The 24749-nt window shown below is 34.4% G+C and overlaps 1 protein-coding gene across 9 annotated transcripts in view; it reads left to right on the forward strand.

Moving 5' to 3' along the window:
* The window catches only part of stm (starmaker), a 29127-nt gene extending 5320 nt beyond the window's left edge, over positions 1–23807 (forward strand). Inside the window, exons 2-11 of one of the 9 annotated variants that reach the window (XM_067611918.1) lie at positions 8440–8495; positions 9363–9380; positions 9729–9761; positions 12335–12370; positions 13863–13922; positions 16457–16489; positions 16995–18278; positions 20150–20203; positions 21094–21143; positions 23528–23807. In XM_067611918.1, coding sequence (XP_067468019.1) covers positions 8440–8495; positions 9363–9380; positions 9729–9761; positions 12335–12370; positions 13863–13922; positions 16457–16489; positions 16995–18278; positions 20150–20203; positions 21094–21104 — 1585 coding nt within the window. In that variant the 3' untranslated portion in view covers positions 21105–21143; positions 23528–23807. The remainder of the gene's footprint in view (positions 1–8439; positions 8496–9362; positions 9381–9728; positions 9762–12334; positions 12371–13862; positions 13923–16456; positions 16490–16994; positions 18279–20149; positions 20204–21093; positions 21144–23527) is intronic. The other 8 variants (XM_067611921.1, XM_067611919.1, XM_067611920.1 and 5 more) reach the window with 8 other exon arrangements.
* The last annotated feature ends 942 nt before the right edge of the window (positions 23808–24749 follow it).

Consider the following 24749-nt stretch of genomic DNA (forward strand, 5'->3'; position numbering starts at 1 on the left):
TATTATAGCTACTTTACTGTAACTACTTTACTGTAACTTTAACTACATTACTATAATTACTTTACTGTAACTACTTTACTGTAATTTTAACTACTTTACTATAATTACTTTACTGTAACTACTTTACTGTAACTACTTTACTGTAATTTTAACTACTTTACTATAATTACTTTAAATACTTTATTGTAACTACTTTACTGTTACTACTTTACTGTAACTACTTTACTGTAACTACTTTACTGTAATTTTAACTACTTTACTATAATTACTTTACTCTAACTACTTTACTGTAACTACTTTCCTGTTACTACTTTACTGTAACTACTTTACTGTAACTTTAACTACTTTACTATAATTACTTTACTGTAAGTACTTTACTTTAACGTTAACTACTTTACTATAATTACTTTACTGTAACTACTTTACTGTAACTTCAACTACTTTACTAAAACTAATTTACCGTAACTACTTTACTGTAACTTTAACTACTTTACTATAATTACTTTACTGTAACTACTTTACTATAACTACTTTACTGTAACTACTTTACTGTAATTTTAACTACTTTACTATAATTACTTTACTCTAACTACTTTCCTGTTACTACTTTACTGTAACTACTTTACTGTAACTTTAACTACTTTACTATAATTACTTTACTGTAACTACTTTACTTTAACGTTAACTACTTTACTATAATTACTTTACTGTAACTACTTTACTGTAACTTCAACTACTTTACTAAAACTAATTTACCGTAACTACTTTACTGTAACTTTAACTACTTTACTATAATTACTTTACTGTAACTACTTTACTATAACTACTTTACTGTAACTACTTTACTATAATTACTTTACTATAACTACTTTACTATAACTACTTTACTGTAATTACTTTACTGTAATTTTAACAACTTTACTATACTTACTTTATTGTAACTACTTTACTGTAACTACTTTACTGTAACTTTAACTACTTTACTGTAATTACTTTACTTTAACTACTTTACTATAACTACTTTACTATAACTACTTTACTGTAACTACTTTGCTGTAATTTTAACTACTTTACTATAATTACTTTACTATAACTACTTTACTATAACTACTTTACTATAACTACATTTACTGTAACTACTTTGCTGTAATTTTAACTACTTTACTATAATTACTTTACTATAACTACTTTACTATAACTACTTTACTGTAACTACATTTACTGTAACTACTTTGCTGTAATTTTAACTACGTTACTATAATTACTTTACTGTAACTACTTTACTATAACTACTTTACTATAACTACTTTACTGTAATTACTTTACTGTAATTTTAACTACTTTACTATAATTACTTTACTGTTACTACTTTACTGTAATTTTAACTACTTTACTATAATTACATTACTGTTACTACTTTACTATAACTACTTTACTGTAACTACTTTGCTGTAATTTTAACTACTTTACTATAATTACTTTACTATAACTACTTTACTATAACTACATTTACTGTAACTACTTTGCTGTAATTTTAACTACTTTACTATAACTACTTTACTATAACTACTTTACTGTAATTACTTTACTGTAATTTTAACTACTTTACTATAATTACTTTACTGTTACTACTTTACTGTAATTTTAACTACTTTACTATAATTACTTTACTGTTACTACTTTACTATAACTACTTTACTGTAACTACTTTGCTGTAATTTTAACTACTTTACTATAATTACTTTACTATAACTACTTTACTATAACTACATTTACTGTAACTACTTTGCTGTAATTTTAACTACTTTACTATAACTACTTTACTGTAACTACTTTACTGTAACTTTAACTACTTTACTGTAATTACTTTACTTTAACTACTTTACTATAATTACTTTACTATAACTACTTTACTATAATTACTTTACTGTAACTACTTTACTATAATTACTTTACTATAACTACTTTACTATAACTACTTTACTGTAATTACTTTACTGTAATTTTAACAACTTTACTATACTTACTTTATTGTAACTACTTTACTGTAACTACTTTACTGTAACTTTAACTACTTTACTGTAATTACTTTACTTTAACTACTTTACTATAATTACTTTACTGTAACTACTTTACTATAACTACTTTACTGTAACTACTTTACTGTAATTTTAACTACTTTACTATAACTACTTTACTATAATTTTAACTACTTTACTATAATTACTTTACTGTAACTACTTTACTATAACTACTTTACTATAACTACTTTACTGTAACTACTTTACTGTAATTTTAACTACTTTACTATAACTACTTTACTGTAACTACCTTACTATAACTTTAACGACTTTACTATAACTACTTTACTGTAACTACTTTACTATAACTACTTTACTGTAACTACTTTACTATAACTACTTTATTATAACTACTTTACTGTAACTACTTTACTATAACTACTTTACTGTAACTACTTTACTGTAACTACTTTACTATAATTGCTTTACTGTAACTACTTTACTGTAACTACTTTACTATAATGATTTTACTGTAACGACTTTACTATAACTACTTTACTGTAACTACTTTACTATAACTACTTTACTGTAATTTTAACTACTTTACTATAATTACTTTACTGTAACTATTTTACTGTAACTACTTTACTGTAACTACTTTACTGTAATTTTAACTACTTTACTATAATGATTTTACTGTAACTACTTTACTGTAACTACTTTACTGTAATTACTTTACTGTAATTTTAACAACTTTACTATACTTACTTTATTGTAACTACTTTACTGTAACTACTTTACTGTAACTTTAACTACTTTACTGCAATTACTTTACTGTAACTACTTTATTATAGCTACTTTACTGTAACTACTTTACTGTAACTTTAACTACATTACTATAATTACTTTACTGTAACTACTTTACTGTAATTTTAACTACTTTACTATAATTACTTTACTGTAACTACTTTACTGTAACTTTAACTACTTTACTGTAATTACTTTACTGTAACTACTTTACTATAAGTACTTTACTGTAACTACTTTACTGTGACTTTAACTACTTTACTATAATTACTTTACTGTTACTACTTTAGTATAACTCCTTTACTGTAACTACTTTACTGTAACTTTAACTACTTTACTATAATTACTTTACTCTAACTACTTTACTGTAACTACTTTACTGTAACTACTTTACTGTAATTTTAACTACTTTACTATAATTACTTTAAATACTTTATTGTAACTACTTTACTGTTACTACTTTACTGTAACTACTTTACTGTAACTACTTTACTGTAATTTTAACTACTTTACTATAATTACTTTACTCTAACTACTTTACTGTAACTACTTTCCTGTTACTACTTTACTGTAACTACTTTACTGTAACTTTAACTACTTTACTATAATTACTTTACTGTAACTACTTTACTTTAACGTTAACTACTTTACTATAATTACTTTACTGTAACTACTTTACTGTAACTTCAACTACTTTACTAAAACTAATTTACCGTAACTACTTTACTGTAACTTTAACTACTTTACTATAATTACTTTACTGTAACTACTTTACTATAACTACTTTACTGTAACTACTTTACTGTAATTTTAACTACTTTACTATAATTACTTTACTCTAACTACTTTCCTGTTACTACTTTACTGTAACTACTTTACTGTAACTTTAACTACTTTACTATAATTACTTTACTGTAACTACTTTACTTTAACGTTAACTACTTTACTATAATTACTTTACTGTAACTACTTTACTGTAACTTCAACTACTTTACTAAAACTAATTTACCGTAACTACTTTACTGTAACTTTAACTACTTTACTATAATTACTTTACTGTAACTACTTTACTATAACTACTTTACTGTAACTACTTTACTATAATTACTTTACTATAACTACTTTACTATAACTACTTTACTGTAATTACTTTACTGTAATTTTAACAACTTTACTATACTTACTTTATTGTAACTACTTTACTGTAACTACTTTACTGTAACTTTAACTACTTTATTGTAATTACTTTACTTTAACTACTTTACTATAATTACTTTACTGTAACTACTTTACTATAACTACTTTACTGTAACTACTTTACTGTAATTTTAACTACTTTACTATAACTACTTTACTATAATTTTAACTACTTTACTATAATTACTTTACTGTAACTACTTTACTATAACTACTTTACTATAACTACTTTACTGTAACTACTTTACTGTAATTTTAACTACTTTACTATAACTACTTTACTGTAACTACCTTACTATAACTTTAACGACTTTACTATAACTACTTTACTGTAACTACTTTACTATAACTACTTTACTGTAACTACTTTACTATAACTACTTTATTATAACTACTTTACTGTAACTACTTTACTATAACTACTTTACTGTAACTACTTTACTGTAACTACTTTACTATAATTGCTTTACTGTAACTACTTTACTGTAACTACTTTACTATAATGATTTTACTGTAACGACTTTACTATAACTACTTTACTGTAACTACTTTACTATAACTACTTTACTGTAATTTTAACTACTTTACTATAATTACTTTACTGTAACTATTTTACTGTAACTACTTTACTGTAACTACTTTACTGTAATTTTAACTACTTTACTATAATGATTTTACTGTAACTACTTTACTGTAACTACTTTACTGTAATTACTTTACTGTAATTTTAACAACTTTACTATACTTACTTTATTGTAACTACTTTACTGTAACTACTTTACTGTAACTTTAACTACTTTACTGCAATTACTTTACTGTAACTACTTTATTATAGCTACTTTACTGTAACTACTTTACTGTAACTACTTTACTGTAACTTTAACTACATTACTATAATTACTTTACTGTAACTACTTTACTGTAATTTTAACTACTTTACTATAATTACTTTACTGTAACTACTTTACTGTAACTTTAACTACTTTACTGTAATTACTTTACTGTAACTACTTTACTATAAGTACTTTACTGTAACTACTTTACTGTGACTTTAACTACTTTACTATAATTACTTTACTGTTACTACTTTAGTATAACTCCTTTACTGTAACTACTTTACTGTAACTTTAACTACTTTACTATAATTACTTTACTCTAACTACTTTACTGTAACTACTTTACTGTAACTACTTTACTGTAATTTTAACTACTTTACTATAATTACTTTAAATACTTTATTGTAACTACTTTACTGTTACTACTTTACTGTAACTACTTTACTGTAACTACTTTACTGTAATTTTAACTACTTTACTATAATTACTTTACTCTAACTACTTTACTGTAACTACTTTCCTGTTACTACTTTACTGTAACTACTTTACTGTAACTTTAACTACTTTACTATAATTACTTTACTGTAACTACTTTACTTTAACGTTAACTACTTTACTATAATTACTTTACTGTAACTACTTTACTGTAACTTCAACTACTTTACTAAAACTAATTTACCGTAACTACTTTACTGTAACTTTAACTACTTTACTATAATTACTTTACTGTAACTACTTTACTATAACTACTTTACTGTAACTACTTTACTGTAATTTTAACTACTTTACTATAATTACTTTACTCTAACTACTTTCCTGTTACTACTTTACTGTAACTACTTTACTGTAACTTTAACTACTTTACTATAATTACTTTACTGTAACTACTTTACTTTAACGTTAACTACTTTACTATAATTACTTTACTGTAACTACTTTACTGTAACTTCAACTACTTTACTAAAACTAATTTACCGTAACTACTTTACTGTAACTTTAACTACTTTACTATAATTACTTTACTGTAACTACTTTACTATAACTACTTTACTGTAACTACTTTACTGTAACTACTTTACTTTAACGTTAACTACTTTACTATAATTACTTTACTGTAACTACTTTACTGTAACTTTAACTACTTTATTATAATTACTTTACTGTAACTACTTTATTGTAACTATAACTACTTTACTGTAACTACTTTACTGTAAGTACTTTACTGTAACTTCAACTACTTTACTAAAACTAATTTACCGTAACTACTTTACTGTAACTTTAACTACTTTACTATAATTGCTTTACTGTAACTACTTTACTATAACTACTTTACTGTAATTTTAACTACTTTACTATAATTGCTTTACTGTAACTACTTTACTATAGCTACTTTACTATAACTACTTTACTGTAACTACTTTACTATAATTACTTTACTGTAACTACTTTACTGTAACTGTAACTACTTTACTGTAACTACTTTACTGTAATTTTAACTACTTTACTATAATTACTCTACTGTAACTACTTCACTGTAACTATTTCACTGTCACTACTTCATTTTAACTACTTCACTGTAACTACTTCAGTATAACTACTTCACTGTAACTACTTTATTATAACTACTTCAGTGCAACTATTTCACTGTAACTACTTCACTGTAACTACTTTACTGTAACTACTTCATTGTAACTACTTCACTGTAACTACTTTATTATAACTACTTCACTGTAACTACTTCACTGTAACTACTGTAAGTACTTCACTGTAACTACTTTACTGTTACTACTTTACTGTAACTTTAAATACTTTACTATAACTACTTCACTGCAACTACTTCACTGTAACTACTTCACTGTAACTAGTTTACTATAACTACTTCACTGTAACTATTTCACTATAACTACTATACTATAACTACTTCACTGCAACTACTTCACTGTAACTACTTCACTGTAACTACTTCACTGTAACTACTTTATTATAACTACTTCACTGTAACTACTTTACTTTACCTACTTCACTGTAACTACTTCACTGTAACTACTTTACTATAACTACTTCACTGTAACTACTTTACTGTAACTACTTCACTGTAACTACTTCACTATAACTACTTCACTGTAACTACTTCACTGTAACTACTTCACTATAACTACTTCACTGTAACTACCTTACTATAACTACTTCACTGCAACTACTTCACTGTAACTACCTTACTATAACTACTTCACTGTAACTACTTCACTGTAACTACTTTACTGTAACTACTTCAGTGCAACTACTTCACTGTAACTACCTTACTATAACTACTTCACTGTAACTACTTTACTGTAATTACTTTACTGTAACTACTTTACTATAAGTACTTTACTGTAACTACTTTACTGTAACTACTTTACTGTAACTACTTCACTGTAACTACTTCACTGTAACTACTTTACTGTAACTACTTCAGTGCAACTACTTCACTGTAACTACTTTACTGTAACTACTTCACTGTAACTACTTCACTGTAACTACTTTACTGTAACTACTTCACTGTAACTACTTCAGTGTAACTACTTTATTGTAAATACTTCACTGTAACTATTTCACTGTAACTACTACACTGTAACTACTGTAACTACTTCACTGTAACTACTTTACTGTAACTACTTTACTATAACTACTTTACTGTAACTACTTTACTGTAAATATTTTACTGTAACTTTAACTACTTTACTATACCTACTTCACTGCAACTACTTCACTGTAACTAGTACTATAACTACTTCACTGTAACTATTTCACTGTAACTACTTCACTGTAACTACTTTACTGTAAATACTTCACTGTAACTACTTCACTATAACTACTTCACTGTAACTACTTTACTGTACCTACTTCAATGTAACTACTTCACTGTAACTACTTTACTGTAACTACTTCACTGTACCTACTTTACTGTAACTACTTCACTGTAACTACTTCACTGTAACTACTTTACTGTAAATACTTCACTGTAACTACTTCACTATAACTACTTTACTGTAACTACTTCACTGTACCTACTTTACTGTAACTACTTCACTGTAACTACTTTACTGTAAATACTTCACTGTAACTACTTCACTATAACTACCCCACTGTAACTACTGTAACTACTTCACTGTAACTACTTCACTGTAACTACTTTACTATAACTTCTTCACTGTAACTACTTTACTGTACCTACTTCACTGTAACTACTTCACTGTAACTACTTTACTATAACTACTTCACTGTACCTACTTCACTGTAACTACTTTACTATAACTTCTTCACTGTAACTACTTTACTATAACTACACTGTAACTACTTCATTGTAACTACTTTACTATAACTACTTCACTGTAACTACTTCACTGTAACTGCTTTACTGTACTGTCCATTAAATGAGGCTGTCTGTGTTGTCTACATGAATATTTAGTTGTTTATTCATCTTGTTCATTTATTTTATGGCATGATATTTATCTTTGTGTTTGTGTGTGTGTGTGTGTGTGTGTGTGTGTGTGTGTGTGTGGTTATGTGTGTGTATGTGCGTATGTGTGTTACAGGTGTGTCATCTTGCTCTTCGCTTTTGCTGCTGTTTCTCTGACAGCTCCAGTTCCTGGTAAGCTGAAATCATTACAGATTAATAATCAATATTACTCATTTTATTCATGTTTAATAGTAACTTTATGATGATTAATGCTTCACTTTATTGACAAACATTTTAACTGTTTTCTTTAACTCTTTAAATCAGTTATAGAGGATTCATATAAAGGATCAAATTATTATCTATTCACAATGATTATTCATCAATCAGTAATTAATTATTGTCTTTACTAATAAATTTATTAACTTATAGGTTTGCTCTCACAGGTTAGGGTTAGGGTAACTCTCAGTCTATAATATTAATATAAAACACAAGATTATAAATTATTACTTTTTTCACTTTAGACTTTGTGACAAATATTGTTCATCATTATTTTTAATTACATAATTATATTGGTTTTAAATATACTTTTTAATCAATTATATATTTTAATTATTTTTGATTGATAAATACATTTATGTCTTTATTAGTATTTGTACAAATTAATAATGCAATTTATATTTAATTTAATTTAATTTAATCCATAACATGTACAAGTTATTATTAAACACTACAACTCTTGATAATAATGTATTCTTTTTTTTAAGGATTGTTTATCACTTTTAAGGGTTTAAACTGTTATTGATCACATTATAAATGTTAAAGATATTCTAAATCACTTTAGCCATAGCAGCTCACTTTATGATGTTATATTAGCTTTAAATATTGATACAGTTATGAAAGTTTATACAAATAATTATATTACAAATAAATGTGACTCACTTCATTAACATCCATATTAATCAATAATAGTAGTAATAGATTATATATATGCTATAGATAAAATGATAGATGATGAAGATAAAAATAAAGATTTCTCTGTCTGTCTTGTGTTTCTTGCAGAGAGCCCATCAGATGACGGTAAATGTCAATTTTTAATTTAATTGATCAGTTTCTGACTCAGTCTAAATCAGATGCATCATCTGAATGGGTTGTTCTGGTAGGTTCAGGCTTTGACCTTTGACCTTGTAGAGACACCACGCCTCCTGATGACATCAGAACCAGAGGACCAATTTAAACCTCCTGAATCCACACAGAGCAGAACAGACATCAGAATGTTTTAGTCACAGACTGATTAACTCTGCTGAGAAAATTAATCTGTTCCTTAAAATGATCTGATGTTAGAAACTGTTAATTTAAACTTCATTCACTTCAGTTTGTCACATACTAAACGTATGGTTTATCCAATGTTTGTTTCTCCAATTTCAGAGAGAAGTGCAGCACTGCTGGCTCACCTCAATGGTAAGAGTCGATTTATGGTAGATCAGAGTCGGTTCTTACGGCATGCTGTCTGACCACATTGGAAATTAAATGTGTTTATAGTCGTTCACAGCTTCAGTCAAAGGCAGAATGAAAAACTGACAGTCATAGAGGGGGCCTAGAGGGGGCCTATAACCCTGACCCATGTCTACCTATCAGAGAAAGGACCTCCAGGTCTTTCTGATGTCTTTCAAAAATATAACTTTATATTTATATGATACACTTATGAAGAACTGCAGCATCAGGAAAAAAAACTATATATTGCATGTATCTGGGTTTATGTGATATAAAAATATTGTTTAAAATATTTCTAAACTATATTACACCAGTGACCTTGTTTTTCATTTCATTGTGGGGTGTGAATTGTGTTATAAGATTATCAGTTTAGATCTCTGGTGGAGTGTGACTGCGGCTGTATGCTATCTTTGAGGTAACCTGTGTCATTATGTTCTAGAGAACAGGGGACTCATGTCATTACACACAGTAAAAGTATGGAGCTTTTTTCTGTAATGTGCATCAACACACAAATTGCATGTTAAATACAGACTGGTTTCTTCAGTAAGTAACCTTTTAAATACAGACTGGTTTCTTCAGTAAGTAGCCTTTTAAATACAGACTGGTTCCTTCAGTAAGTAACCTTTTAAATACAGACTGGTTTATTCAGTAAGTACCCTGTTAAATACAGTCTGGTTTCTTCAGTAAGTAACCTTTTAAATACAGACTGGCTCCTTCAGTAAGTAACCTGTTAAATACAGACTGGTTTCTTCAGTAAGTAGCATTTTAAATACAGACTGGTTTCTTCAGTAAGTAACCTGTTAAATACAGACTGGTTTCTTCAGTAAGTAGCCTTTTAAATACAGACTGGTTTCTTCAGTAAGTAACCTTTTAAATACAGACTGGTTCCTTCAGTAAGTAGCCTTTTAAATACAGACTGGTTTCTTCAGTAAGTAGCCTTTTAAATACAGATTGGTTCCTTCAATAAGTAACCTTTTAAATACAGACTGGTTTCTTCAGTAAGTACCCTGTTAAATACAGTCTGGTTTCTTCAGTAAGTAACCTTTTAAATACAGACTGGTTTCTTCAGTAAGTAACCTGTTAAATACAGTCTGGTTCCTTCAGTAAGTAACCTGTTAAATACAGACTGGTTCCTTCAGTAAGTAACCTGTTAAATACAGACTGGTTTCTTCAGTAAGTAGCCTTTTAAATACAGACTGGTTTCTTCAGTAAGTAACCTTTTAAATACAGACTGGTTTCTTCAGTAAGTAACCTTTTAAATACAGTCTGGTTCCTTCAGTAAGTAACCTGTTAAATACAGACTGGTTTCTTCAGTAAGTAGCCTTTTAAATACAGACTGGTTCCTTCAAAAGTAGCATTTTAAATACAGTCTGGTTTCTTCAGTAAGTAGCCTGTTAAATACAGACTGGTTCCTTCAGTAAGTAGCCTTTTAAATACAGACTGGTTTCTTCAGTAAGTAGCCTTTTAAATACAGACTGGTTTCTTCAGTAAGTAACCTTTTAAATACAGTCTGGTTTCCTCAGTAAGTAGCCTTTTAAATATAGTCTGGTTTCTTCAGTAAGTACCCTGTTAAATACAGTCTGGTTTCTTCAGTAAGTAGCCTTTTAAATACAGACTGGTTTCTTCAGTAAGTAACCTTTTAAATACAGACTGGTTTCTCCAGTAAGTAGCCTGTTAAATACAGACTGGTTTCTTCAGTAAGTAGCCTTTTAAATACAGTCTGGTTTCTTCAGTAAGTAGCCTTTTAAATACAGACTGGTTTCTTCAGTAAGTAGCCTGTTAAATACAGTCTGCTTTTTTCAGTAAGTAACCTTTTAAATACAGACTGGTTTCTTCAGTAAGTAGCCTTTTAAATACAGTCTGGTTTCTTCAGTAAGTAGCCTGTTAAATACAGACTGGTTTCTTCAGTAAGTAGCCTTTTAAATACAGTCTGGTTTCTTCAGTAAGTAGCCTTTTAAATACAGACTGGTTTCTTCAGTAAGTAGCCTGTTAAATACAGTCTGCTTTTTTCAGTAAGTAACCTTTTAAATACAGTCTGGTTTCTTCAGTAAGTAGCCTTTTAAATACAGTCTGGTTTCTTCAGTAAGTAGCCTTTTAAATACAGTCTGGTTTCTTCAGTAAGTAGCCTTTTAAATACAGTCTGGTTTCTTCAGTAAGTAACCTGTTAAATAGCTTCTCTACAGTCTCAAAGCCTCCCTGAGGCTTCAAACGATTCACACAATGGAGTGTGAATAAACCACCTGAGTGAGTTAAAATCACTTCTTCAGCTTGCAGGGGCACTGATCAGTCTGAGCTTTAACACTCACATACCTGCCAGTCCCCTGCTGCACAAAATTAAAATAAATTTACCAGAGGGCTTTAGACGTGACTTTAGCGTGATTTAAATCCATCAAGGGTGCGGCAAAATGTCCCCTGTTGGCTTGACATTCTCCTGTTTGATAGGTACACACACACACGCACACACTCACTCCCACACACACACACACACACACAAGGCTCAGTTGTATCATTGTTGATTTTGGTTTTTGTTCATTTTGTAGAAGAACCAACAGGTGAACCTGTGACATCACCACCAGGTAACTACAAACACTGTGTATATAATGGGTACAAACTACACACACTGTATTCAACCTGTATACACACCACATACACTGTATACACACTACACACACTGTATACACACTACACACACTGTATCCACACTACGCACACTGTATCCACACTACGCACACTGTATACACACTACACACACTGTATACACACTACGCACATTGTATACACACTACACACACTGTATTCAACCTGTATACACACTACACACACTGTATACACACTACACACACTGTATATACACTACATACTGTATACACACTACACACACTGTATACACACTACACACACTGTATACACACTACACACTGCATACACACTACACACACTGTATACACACTACACACACTGTATTCAACCTGTACACACACTACACATAACATACACACTCTGTATACACACTGCACACACTGTATACACACTACACACACTGTATTCAACCTGTATACACACTACACACACTGTATACACACTACACACTCTGTATACACACTACACACACTGTATACACACTACACACACTGTATACACACTACACACACTGTATTCAACCTGTATACACACTACACACACTGTATACACACTACACACACTGTATATACACTACATACTGTATACACGCTACACACTGTATACACACTACACACTGTATACACACTACACACACTGTATTCAACCTGTACACACACTACACATAACATACACACTCTGTATACACACTGCACACACTGTATACACACTACACACACTGTATTCAACCTGTATACACACTACACACACTGTATACACACTACACACACTGTATACACACTACACACACTGTATTCAACCTGTATACACACTACACACACTGTATACACACTACACACACTGTATACACACTACACACACTGTATATACACTACATACTGTATACACACTACACACACTGTATACACACTACACACTGTATACACACTACACACACTGTATTCAACCTGTACACACACTACACATAACATACACACTCTGTATACACACACTGCATACACACAACACATAGTGTGTACACACTGTATACACACTACACACTGTATACACACAACACATAGTGTATACACACTGTATACACACACTGCATACACACAAAACATAGTGTATACACACCGTATACACACTGTATACACACACTGCATACACACAAAACATAGTGTATACACACCGTATACACACTACACACACTGTATACACACTACACACACTGTATACACACTGTATACACACAACACTTAGTGTATACACACTGTATACACACTATATACACACAACACATAGTGTATACACACTACACACACTGTATACACACTACACACTGTATACACACTACACATAGTGTGTACACACTGTACACACACTATGCATTTCTTATATTGTATATTAAATATATATGTATTTCTTATATTGTTTTTTCTTTGTTAGCAGCTTCAGATGACAGCGATTTAAAGGATTCAGCTTCACAGAAAACAAACAAAACTGATGGTGAGAATAAAAGTTTCATATATTTCAGTCTTTAGTATCTGTATTTGTACATTAAGCATTTGTACTGAATATTATTTTACATGTGTGTTTCTGTTATTTGTGATAAGTTGTAAGTAACTTTTTCACCCTGACCCTGTTTAGTGCTGTGTATGGTTATCTAAGTATATGCTTGTACATATGAACATGCACATATATAACAGTCTGGTTTCTTCAGGGGATAAGGGGATATCCCCTTTCTCCAATGTGTATGTTTTATTTGTTATTGTTGTTTGTATTTTAATGTAAATAGTGCAGTATATAGTCAATACCTCTACTAATACATCTGACATCATGTATGGGATGTGACTACCAAATCAATTTAACAATATCACATCATTAAACGGGTTTATCTCCACAAGTCCTGAGAGCACTGAAGATAACCTGTCTGCCTGTTCACTTGTCAGTCTGTTCACTTGTCTGTTTGTGATTCAATGTATGTGATGTGATATACAGTATATGACATTATGTATGTCAATCAATCAATCAATCAATCAATCAATCAAGTTTATTTGTCACATACAATCAGTCAGGCAGAATAACAGTGAATGCAATGTCATCAGTTCCCTCTAATTGTGTAATTAAAATAGATTAAGTCTGTAATGATCAGTAATCATTTAAAAAATAGCAATAATATATGTATATGTGTATGATTGGAGGGGGGGGGCAGTCTTTGGCAGGGACCTCATTTAGGATCCTAGTGGCCTGAGGGTAGAAGCTCATCCTGAGCCTCTCAGTGATGGCCTGGTGTACCACAGCAGGCAGAAAAGGCCGTTATCTGGATGGTTGGGATCCTTGTTCTTGCAGCGCCTTGTGTAAATGTCCTTTAAGCAAGGCAGAGGACCACCTCTTTTAATTTCAGCTGAACGAACTACTCCTGCAGGGCCTTGCAGTCCCATTTCTGTGCTGTTTCCATACCAAACAGTGATGTTCCCCATCAGGACACTCTCGATGTGTAGGAGTAGAAGTTCCTCAGTTGGGAGGATAACCAGAATTTCCTCAAGCATCTGAGGTGAAACAGTCTCTGCCTTTCCTTTCTCACCACTGAGTCTGTATGCAGCCCACCGGTCAGGCCCTTGGTGATGTGGACACCAAGGTACTTGAAGCTGTCCACCTTCCCCACTGAGGACCCATTTATATTAGAGGCGGTGTAGTTCCTTTCTTGCTTCTTCCCAAAATCCACTATCAGCTCCTTAGTCTTGCTAACATTCAGGAGTAGGATGTTGTCCTGACACCAGTGGGTCAGGTCCTCTACTTCCTTCAGATAGGCCATTTTTTGTTATTTGTGACCAGGTCCACCACTGCTGTGTTGTCAGCAAACTTGATGATGGTGTTGGAGTCAAAAGTGGCTACACAGTCATGTATGTACAGGAGGATGAGGGTAGAAGAGGTGCGTCCACCTACCGTCACTACCTGGGGTCTGCCTGTCAGGAAGTCAACAATCCACATGCACAGTGAGGTGTTTAATCCCTGGACCCTGAGCTTTGTGACGAGCCTGGAGGGAACTATGGTGAAAAATGCTAAACTGTAGTCAATGAACAATAATCTCACATAGCTCCCTTTCTTGTCCAGGTGAGATAGGGTGGTGTGGAGATGTGTGTGTTAAACAACAAGCTTCTACGGGATTGGATTACTTCAGAGTTCATCGTTCAGGATGTTTTTACTGGGAGCTGAATTATCAGCAGAGGTCTTCTCCTCTCCAGAACAAACAGATCCAGTGATTAAACAGGTAAAAACACTGGATAAAGTAGTCTCACATAAAAAATCAGTATTTCTCTGACGCTGTTCAGTGGACACAGGACATCTGGTAGGGGCTGCAAGCTGCTGTTAACGTTTGCTCAGCTTGTTTCTCTGATAACTTAAGATACAGACATTCAGCAGATTGTTACCACAAGCCGAATTATCTGCAGAGGTCTCCTCCTCTCCAAAACAATTGTACATGAGGATTCAAACCAGTAAAAACACTAAATGAAGTGGTTTCACTTAAAAAATTGGTGTTTCTCCGACGCTGTTCGGTGGAAAGAGGACGTCTGGGATGGACAACAACAATGCCACCAAGGTATTATCTTGTATGCATATACTCTTTGGTAGACACCACTGTGACAAGCAACTACAATGCTGACGTATTATCTTGTAGGTGTATACTCTTTGGTAGAGGCCATTGTAGCAGACAACCTCAACACTGATGCATGCATCTTGTGCGTATACTCTTTGGTAGAGGGAGGTTTGACGCCATTTACAGGCGACCAAATGAAACAGACCGTTACCTTCATTAAAATTACTGACTTCTCTGAGTTTGAAAATTGTTGGAAACATTTGGGATAATGTAAATACACAACTCAACAAAATATATAACATAGGTCTAGTTGTTTTTAGACATTTTAATGCAGAATAGTTACATATTATAGCTTTAACTGATTAATGAATCTGCCCTAATCTAATTAATGGAATAAATCTTAAAACATCCATGTATACAAAATGTTTGTTTGTGTCCACAGACACAAGTTTTGCCTCTGATGAACAGACTGAAGGTAATCAGGTTTCCTTCTTCCTTCTTCTTGTCTTTAGTTTATTTTCTTTCCTCAGAAATGGTAAAGCCAACAGCATCAGATGTTAAATACTCTAAAAACATACAAAGAAACACATCCATCCATTTTTCAGCTGTTTCAGCTCCTCCAGAGTCAGCTGAGACAACAGCAGGGGTGCTTTTTTGACTTCTCAAAGAGACCAGTTAGATTCAATTTAAATCTGACATGTAGAATATTAATACAGGTGTTATGAAGCAGTATTTTCAGACCCTGATTGTTTCTGTGTTCTACATCACAACGAGTTTTTTCTGACGAGTTGATGAAATGCTGACGCTGCACATCGACTCTTTCTGTTTGGTTCTGTGTGCTGATGTGCTTCTGTCTTACAAACTAGGTTTTTTAATTGATGTAGACATCAACATTACCAGCATTATCAGTCATCAATGACTGGTTCACTGAAGACATGAAATCAAATAACTAATAACAGTCCAATATGTTTAATCATCAGATGCTGAGGACGCTGCTGCCAGTACAGAGACTGTTGACAGCGCCATCACTGACGACAACAGGGACTCGAACACTGGTGGTGACTCTGAGGCTGAGACTGACTCCGACTCTGATGTAACCACAGCAGACAAAGATGACAGCCAGGTCGATGACGACAAGGAGGACTCAAACACTGGCGGTGACTCTGAGGCTGAGGCTGACTCTGATGTAACCACAGCAGACGAGGATGACAGCCGGGTCAATGACGACAAGGAGGACTCAAACACTGGCGGTGACTCTGAGGCTGAGGCTGACTCTGACTCTGATGTAACCATAGCAAACGAGGACGACAGCCGGGTTGATGATGACAGCATGACTCTGGAGGAGGGGGAGGAGGCAGACAGTGAGGAGGCAATTGGGGGGGAGAGTGCAAAGGAGGAGGGAGACGATGAGATGTCAGAGGAGGTGGAGCCAGCTGAGGGAGAGTCAGAGGTGACCGCAGACAGCAGCAAGGAGAATGACGACAGCATGGTCGCAGACCAAGAGAAGGATGGTGCAGAAGACAGCGACACGAGTGAGACTGACAGTGATAGCAGTGATGTGGACAGTCAGGACAGCATCTCCGACAGTCCGGACCGCACCTCTGACAGTCAGGAAGGCACCTCCGACAGTCAGGAAGGCACCTCCAACAGTCAAGACAGCAACTCAGACAGTCAGGAAGGCATCTCCGACAGTAAGGAAAGCAACTCCGACAGTCAGGACAGCATCTCCGACAGTAAGGAAGGCACCTCCGACAGTCAGGACAGCATCTCCGACAGTCAGGACAGCATCTCCGACAGTAAGGAAAGCAACTCCGACAGTCAGGACAGCATCTACGACAGTAAGGAAGGCACCTCCGACAGTCAAGACAGCATCTCCGACAGTCAGGACAGCATCTCCGACAGTAAGGAAAGCAACTCCGACAGTCAGGACAGCATCTCCGACAGTAAGGAAAGCAACTCCGACAGTCAAGACAGCATCTCCGACAGTCAGGAAGGCAACTCCGACAGTCAGGAAGGCACCTCCAACAGTCAGGAAGGCAACTCCGACAGTCAGGGAGGCACCTCCGACAGTCAAGACAGCATCTCCGACAGTCAGGAAGGCATCTCCGACAGTAAGGAAAGCAACTCCGACAGTCAGGACAGCAGTGACATGCTGGACTCTGAGATCACTGAGGAGGAGGAGGAGCTGAACCAGGATGACTCTGTGAAACCGGATACTGAAGAACCTGTGGAGTGGAGCTCAGAAACTCTTGACTCCACTGAAGGTAAACTGTGACTGACATACAGGAATATACAGGGATACAGGAAACTCAGACCTCATTTAAAACATTCACAAAACTTCATGAGTTCTTTATTTTTATAAAAAGGAGACTTCAGAGGCCAAAATTTTAAAAAAGTCTTAAAGTATTCAGAAGATATATGACCCAACAGAAACTTTAGAATTCATTAACATTTTATGCAAGAATTTGAAAAGATTAAGATGTCAAACAGATGAAGTCAAAGGTCAGAGTTAACAAATTAAAGGTCAGGATGACACATGTAGACACCAAAATGAGCTTGAAGACATCGCAGGTCAAGATAAAGATCATGGTATTAATGATGAAAGAATGAAAAATATTGGTCAAGGTCAAAATAAAGAATTCATGGAAAACACCAAAGAAGGAAGTGTTATGGTCCAGGTCTGGGACCAAAGCAAATAAAGGAAGCACACATGAGGTATTAACTGAAAGAAAGGAATTTTATTAAACAAACATTAATTTAATTTAACGAATGTAACAAAATGTTGTTTCTAACAAATGAAACTGGCAGGGAAAACATAGACAGGTTAACTAAGATAATGCCAAATAAACTATACAGAAAATCAAAAACCCCAACAAAACACGACATGGTGCCAGGGAAGAGGAAGCCACCAGACAACCAGGGGCAGGTTTTATGCAACCTGGAGACAGTGATCAGCTGCCTCTAATACTTTGATGACCTTCAGCTCCAACCAACCAGGAACCAGCAACACTGAACGACAACACACATAAGTCCAGAGGTCTGTACTAGGAAGCAGGTTTGGGGTTATTGAGGTAACTTCAGGTGTAACTCTGGGTTTTCATTCCTACGACGCTGGTTCGCTTCTTACCAGGGTTCATCACCGTGGCAACTGATGCTAAACAGTTAACCTGCTCTGCATCAACACTCTGACCACTGACCAATCAGATCACTGGAAATAAAGAGTTATCATTCCTACAGGATCCCGACATGGACAAAAGTCCTGAGTTACAATAAAATGACTTTTAAAAAAGATCAATATATATTTTTGTAGGTCAGTAGAAACATTTTATTGTTCCATGTTTCTGGTTTTAAAACAGAGCTTCTAACAAACGGAGATCGTTTACGACACTAGCTGTTAAACCAGACTTACTGAGCTTCATAGTTCTGGTTCTGGACGGTAAATGTTAGACTCAGTGAAGCCAGATAACCAGAAGATCCTGAGTATGTTGAACCTGCTTCGTAGTGCAGACCTCTGGCAGAGACCGTGGGGCCGTAACAGAGGGAATAATCATAAAGAAAGTTCATCATTTAGTGAAGGAGTTTAAGTTTATGACCGAAAAATAAAGATAAAGAATTCAAAGACAAAAAATTGTTAAGAGCCCAGCTCAAGGGAAAAAACATAGAGGAGCCAAACACAACTATAGTTGCAAACACAAGGATTTTATTACAAAGTAAAGAAACAATTAACAACAGAACAGGAAAAGGCGGCTTCTACTAACGCTGTTGATGCTGGCTGCAATGTGGGAGAGAAACAGAGTGGGTGGGGTTTGAAAGGCCTTTTAAAGACCAACCAACAGGTGCGAGGAATCAGGGCATGATGGGAGGAGGAGCTCCAGGTTTCCTTGAAAATCCAACAAACACAGCAGAATTTAAAGATAAACAGTTTAGAGGTCAAAGAAAGATCTGAGGACACCATGAAGAACTGAAAGCTCAGGATTAAATCAGGGGTCAGTTTAGTTGAAGAGTCTTCATGAGTCAGACAGAGCAGTAACTCATGACTCGTGACTTGTGATTGGTTTACAGGAACAGGTGGCTCGCTGTGGGCGTGGCCTCAGTTTATTTAATTAATAAGGTTTTTTATTGTTTCTTGTTGCAGCAACACCAGTGGACCAGCCGGATGACTCCATCCCTGCCACCACAGAGGGTAAAGGTCATTCCCCACTGTGACATCACACTGCCTCACAGCCAATCACAGCGCAGATCCATCACAACTTTGACTTGAGATACAGGGTTAAATAGCATTCACATTTCCTTTACCTGCGTCTTTATTTATACTGCTGAGCGGACGTGGATGATAGTGTTGTTGTCCGCACAGAGCCGGCGCATACATCCTCTGATGACGAAATTTATGTCACTGGCGGACCCTCATGGACTAATTTCAGCTTTAGTCTGTCCGAGAGGGGAAACCAGGAAATAAGAAAGAAATTTAGTAACTGAAAGATGCTGAAGCGTCTGATAACAGCTGATCAGCTGATCAGTCTCGTGATAGAGTTTGTGTCTGGACTTAAATCCGTTATTTAACGGTGACTGTGACCGAATAAATGACGATGAAAGATTAAAATGTGTTTCTCGCTGACAGACAGGCTCTCCTCCTCTGTCTGAAAATTAATATCATCCATAATTAATAATCATTTAATGGAAATTAAAGTTGTTCATCTGTTGATCAGAATGAACTCATCCTGTTGTTAACGCGAAGTTGAATCAGACAACAAATCAAATGTAACCTTTTGTAGTAAAACACTCGAGTTGAGTCTGTTAAGTGTCTCCATTGCAGTGATTTATCAATCAGTCCAATCAATAACTGAGTAACTGCCAGTAACAGACGTCAGTCCTCTGTGGCGGCCTTCATGATGGGATGTTCCCTCAAAGGCAGTATCACAGCAGTTCAGCTCTCAGTCAGTGCTGGAGGTCTTCATCCACGTCTGTTTGACCTTTGACCTTGTTCTGTCCTGTAAATGAATGAATGAATGATGTGAAACACTTGATTTATTATGAACGGAGGTCAAACTGAGTCTTTTTACGTCTGTTTGCTTCTTCTAGTCATGAATTAGACGCTCGGCCTCTGAAGTGTGGACGCTCAGCAGCTGCAGGTATCTTCACACCGACTCACCTGGAAAAAACAAAAACACTTGTTTTCAATCATGTGGTTTAAATTCAGACCTGCAAATGTTTGTTCAAATATTTCATCAAAGTAAACTTTATTTAAAAACACAAAGATTTATGATTGTTAGTTTGTTACAGGAGTGCACACACAGCAGAGCAGTAAAATAACTTTATAATATCAATATAATATATAATAAATAATATAAATATAATAAAAATGAAATGTGACCGGTCTGTGACTAGAACAGTAAAGTCATTAAGGAGAGACCAGGACCAGGACTTGTGTTTGATGTGTACAAGTCAGTTCACTTCCTGTCGGTGCTTTGGATTCTAAAACACTCGAATGTTCAGGAAAGACGGATGTCACGTTTCCCTCACTGGCGTCGCTGCATGCATCTAAAGATGCATCCCAAGTCTCTGAAATTGCATCCATGTTTCACTTGCGCAAGGAAACTTGTTGAAATTTGTTTTTAGAGACTACTCACAGAATGCGTTTATACTATTTATTGATTATTTGTATCTGTATATTTTTGATAATCCTGATAGTGAATTCATCATTCAATAACCCAGAATATGATCAGAGTGTCTCCTGAACACTGGGAAATATGTATTTGGTTAAATGTTTCAGGGAAAATGGAAATGATGTAACTCATATCAAACCCGACGTTCAGGAAGTTTCAGCCTCACATGTGACTGAATGTAAATGATGATAAATGTGTAAAATATAAATGTGTTTAACTGTTATTATGGATCAAATTAAAGTCAGGAAGAGTCTGTCTGTCAGCAAGAAACAGTTTAATGGAGGAAATAACATCATGAAAAGAAAAACCTTTCTAATACATGAAGAAAGTTGTTTATGGTTCTTTTGCTGATCAGACCGACAATTAACAGAAAACAAATAAAACATAAAAGTTGGGAGTGATAAACTTAAATTGAATCTGTAATCTGTCTCCACTTCGGTGTGAAACTGCAGTGATGAATCAGATCAGTCTGATCAGCTGCAGCGTCCAATCAATAACTGATATCCAATAAGGGGGCGTGTCGGCCGGTAAAAGACTTCCTGTGAGGCTGCTCTCGTGTTTCCTCGCTCCTCGGAGCAGAATAAGAGACTTGGGATGCTCGTCAAAATGGCGCATCAGGAACAACTTCTGGTTCACGCGAGGAGCGAGGAGACATAAATTAAGAGACTTGAGACGCACCCTAAGTCCCTCCCACCAAGGATGCAGGAGAAGCCATGCGAGGAGAGAGGTCTGCATTACGAAGCAGGTTCAACACATCCAGGATCTTCTGGTTATCTGGCTTCACTGAGTCTAACATTTACCGTCCAGAACCAGAACTATGAAGCTGTTATCAACCAGCTCAGTAACTACGAGCGCGTTCATGTGAAAGAGGCGGGTCGTTAATAACGAGCGCGTTCATGTGAAAGAGGCGGGTTGTTAATAACGAGCGCGTTCATGTGAAAGAGGCGGGTCGTTAATAACGAGCGCGTTCATGTGAAAGAGGCGGGTCGTTAATAACGAGCGCGTTCATGTGAAAGAGGCGGGTTGTTAATAACGAGTGACGTCATCAGAACCATGAATGAAGTTCTTCATATGATATGAGATGAAACAGTGAAAACAAGAACCTGCAGATTCAACCAAATGAAATGTAAACGAGCCTGTAATCATACAACAAACACTAGAAATCATAAATAAATAAAATAAATGTAGGAATTATTCTATATGACTGAAGTATAGAGGGAGTATTTTCACTGTTTAGAAACCATCTGAATATGTCACATAACAAACTTAAAGTAACGTCAGACTGTTTCTGCTGCTGAAGCAAAGAGTGTAAAAGTATTTAATGACTGATGATTTATAATCATGGAGCCAAAATCATCCTCACTGTCAGCTTCACTCTGGGAGAAAATCAACGTAAACTATTAAAATGCAGCTGAAATCATCGTTAAGTGTTTAGTGTCGTAAACGATCTCCGTTTGTTAGAAGCTCTGTTTTAAAACCAGAAACATGGAACAATAAAATGTTTCTACTGATCTACAAAAATATATATTGATCTTTTTTAAAAGTCACTTTATTGTAACTCAGGACTTTTGTCCATGTCGGGATCCTGTAGGAATGATGACTCTTTATTTCCAGTGATCTGATTGGTCAGTGGTCGGGGTGGTTAACTGTTCGGCATCAGTTACCATGGTGATGAAGCCAGAGTTACACCTGAAGTTACCTCAATAACCCCAAACCTGCTTCAGTACAGACCTCTGGTCTCCTGTGTCCACGTCTCTGCTTTCTGTATTGATCGTAAATCGTGATCTGCAGAAGAAGTTATGATTCAGAGAAACAAATCAATCCTCTGTGTTTGTGTTTTTGTGTTTCAGAGAAAGTCCACAGCCTCCACAGTGGAACACAGTCGCCATGACAACAACGACAACAACAACAACAACAAGCTAAACTGCAACTAAACCTCGACCTTCAGCTTCCTGATTGTTTCTGATTGGTGGTGTCTCTTTTCAAAGGTGTCTTCTCTCTCCTGTAAACTGTCTGTCTGCCTTCACACGTCTAATGTCTGTGTTCACATGTTCACATGTTCACATGTTCACATGTACACATGTACATACACTCTACACACAGGTACTGCTAATAAAGTTTAAACTGTCAGAGCCGACTCACTATGTTTCTGTTTATCAATTATTGTTCCGTAATATTGATGACATCATTTACATCAGTTTAGGTTCCAACTGGTTCCTCCACAGAACACTGGAGAACCTTGAAGAACCAAACTGATCCAGACTCGGTTTAACCCTTTAATGGTCTTCTGATTGATCAGCTATGGTCTGCAGACCAAAGCAAATTCCCAGGATGCACTGCGGTGTTCAGAAACACACCTGCTCAGGTGACTTTGTTCCAGGAGGCTGGCGACAGAAGAATCTCCCTTTGTTTCCTGTTTTGATGAATAATGAAATGTTTTATTTTGTTTTAGATGTTTTCTGAATAAATTTCACCCAGCCTGAATATCACCATACTGTACATATATGTATATATAGGTACATATACATACGTATATATGTGTATATATGTACAAAGTTTACTGATGATTCACTGTTGTCAGGAGGACATAATAATATTATTCTGTTGTATATTTGTTAATATGATTATATCAGTATAATTGATTGGGTGATATTGACAATAGTTAATTTTTTGTACAGATGTAACAGAAGTAGTCGGTGTGGTTTAGGATGCTGTTTATGTCCTTGTCGGTGTTACTATGTTGACTGTTTTGTGTCGTTAGATTGTTTAATCTATTATAATTCTTATTCTGTATTTATTTTTTTGCTTTTTGTCTAAATGTTTGTTAGCTTAGACGAGATGCATCTCAATGGGTTTATCCTCTTATTACAGAACCGCAGCAGGTTCACAGAAAACCATGAAAAGATCCATTATAGAAGAATCATCAGCAAAATCCACTCAAAGTATCAAAAAGTAAAAGTACTCGTGATACAGAAATATGTGAGTGAGTGTTAGAGTTATAAATGTTATTTCATCATTATTATGTTCAGTGTGTGGTCAGCTGGTCCATGTGCAGATCATTTTAACTACTTT

This window comes from Thunnus thynnus, chromosome 15, assembly GCF_963924715.1.
Source record: "Thunnus thynnus chromosome 15, fThuThy2.1, whole genome shotgun sequence".
Lineage (NCBI taxonomy): Eukaryota > Metazoa > Chordata > Actinopteri > Scombriformes > Scombridae > Thunnus > Thunnus thynnus.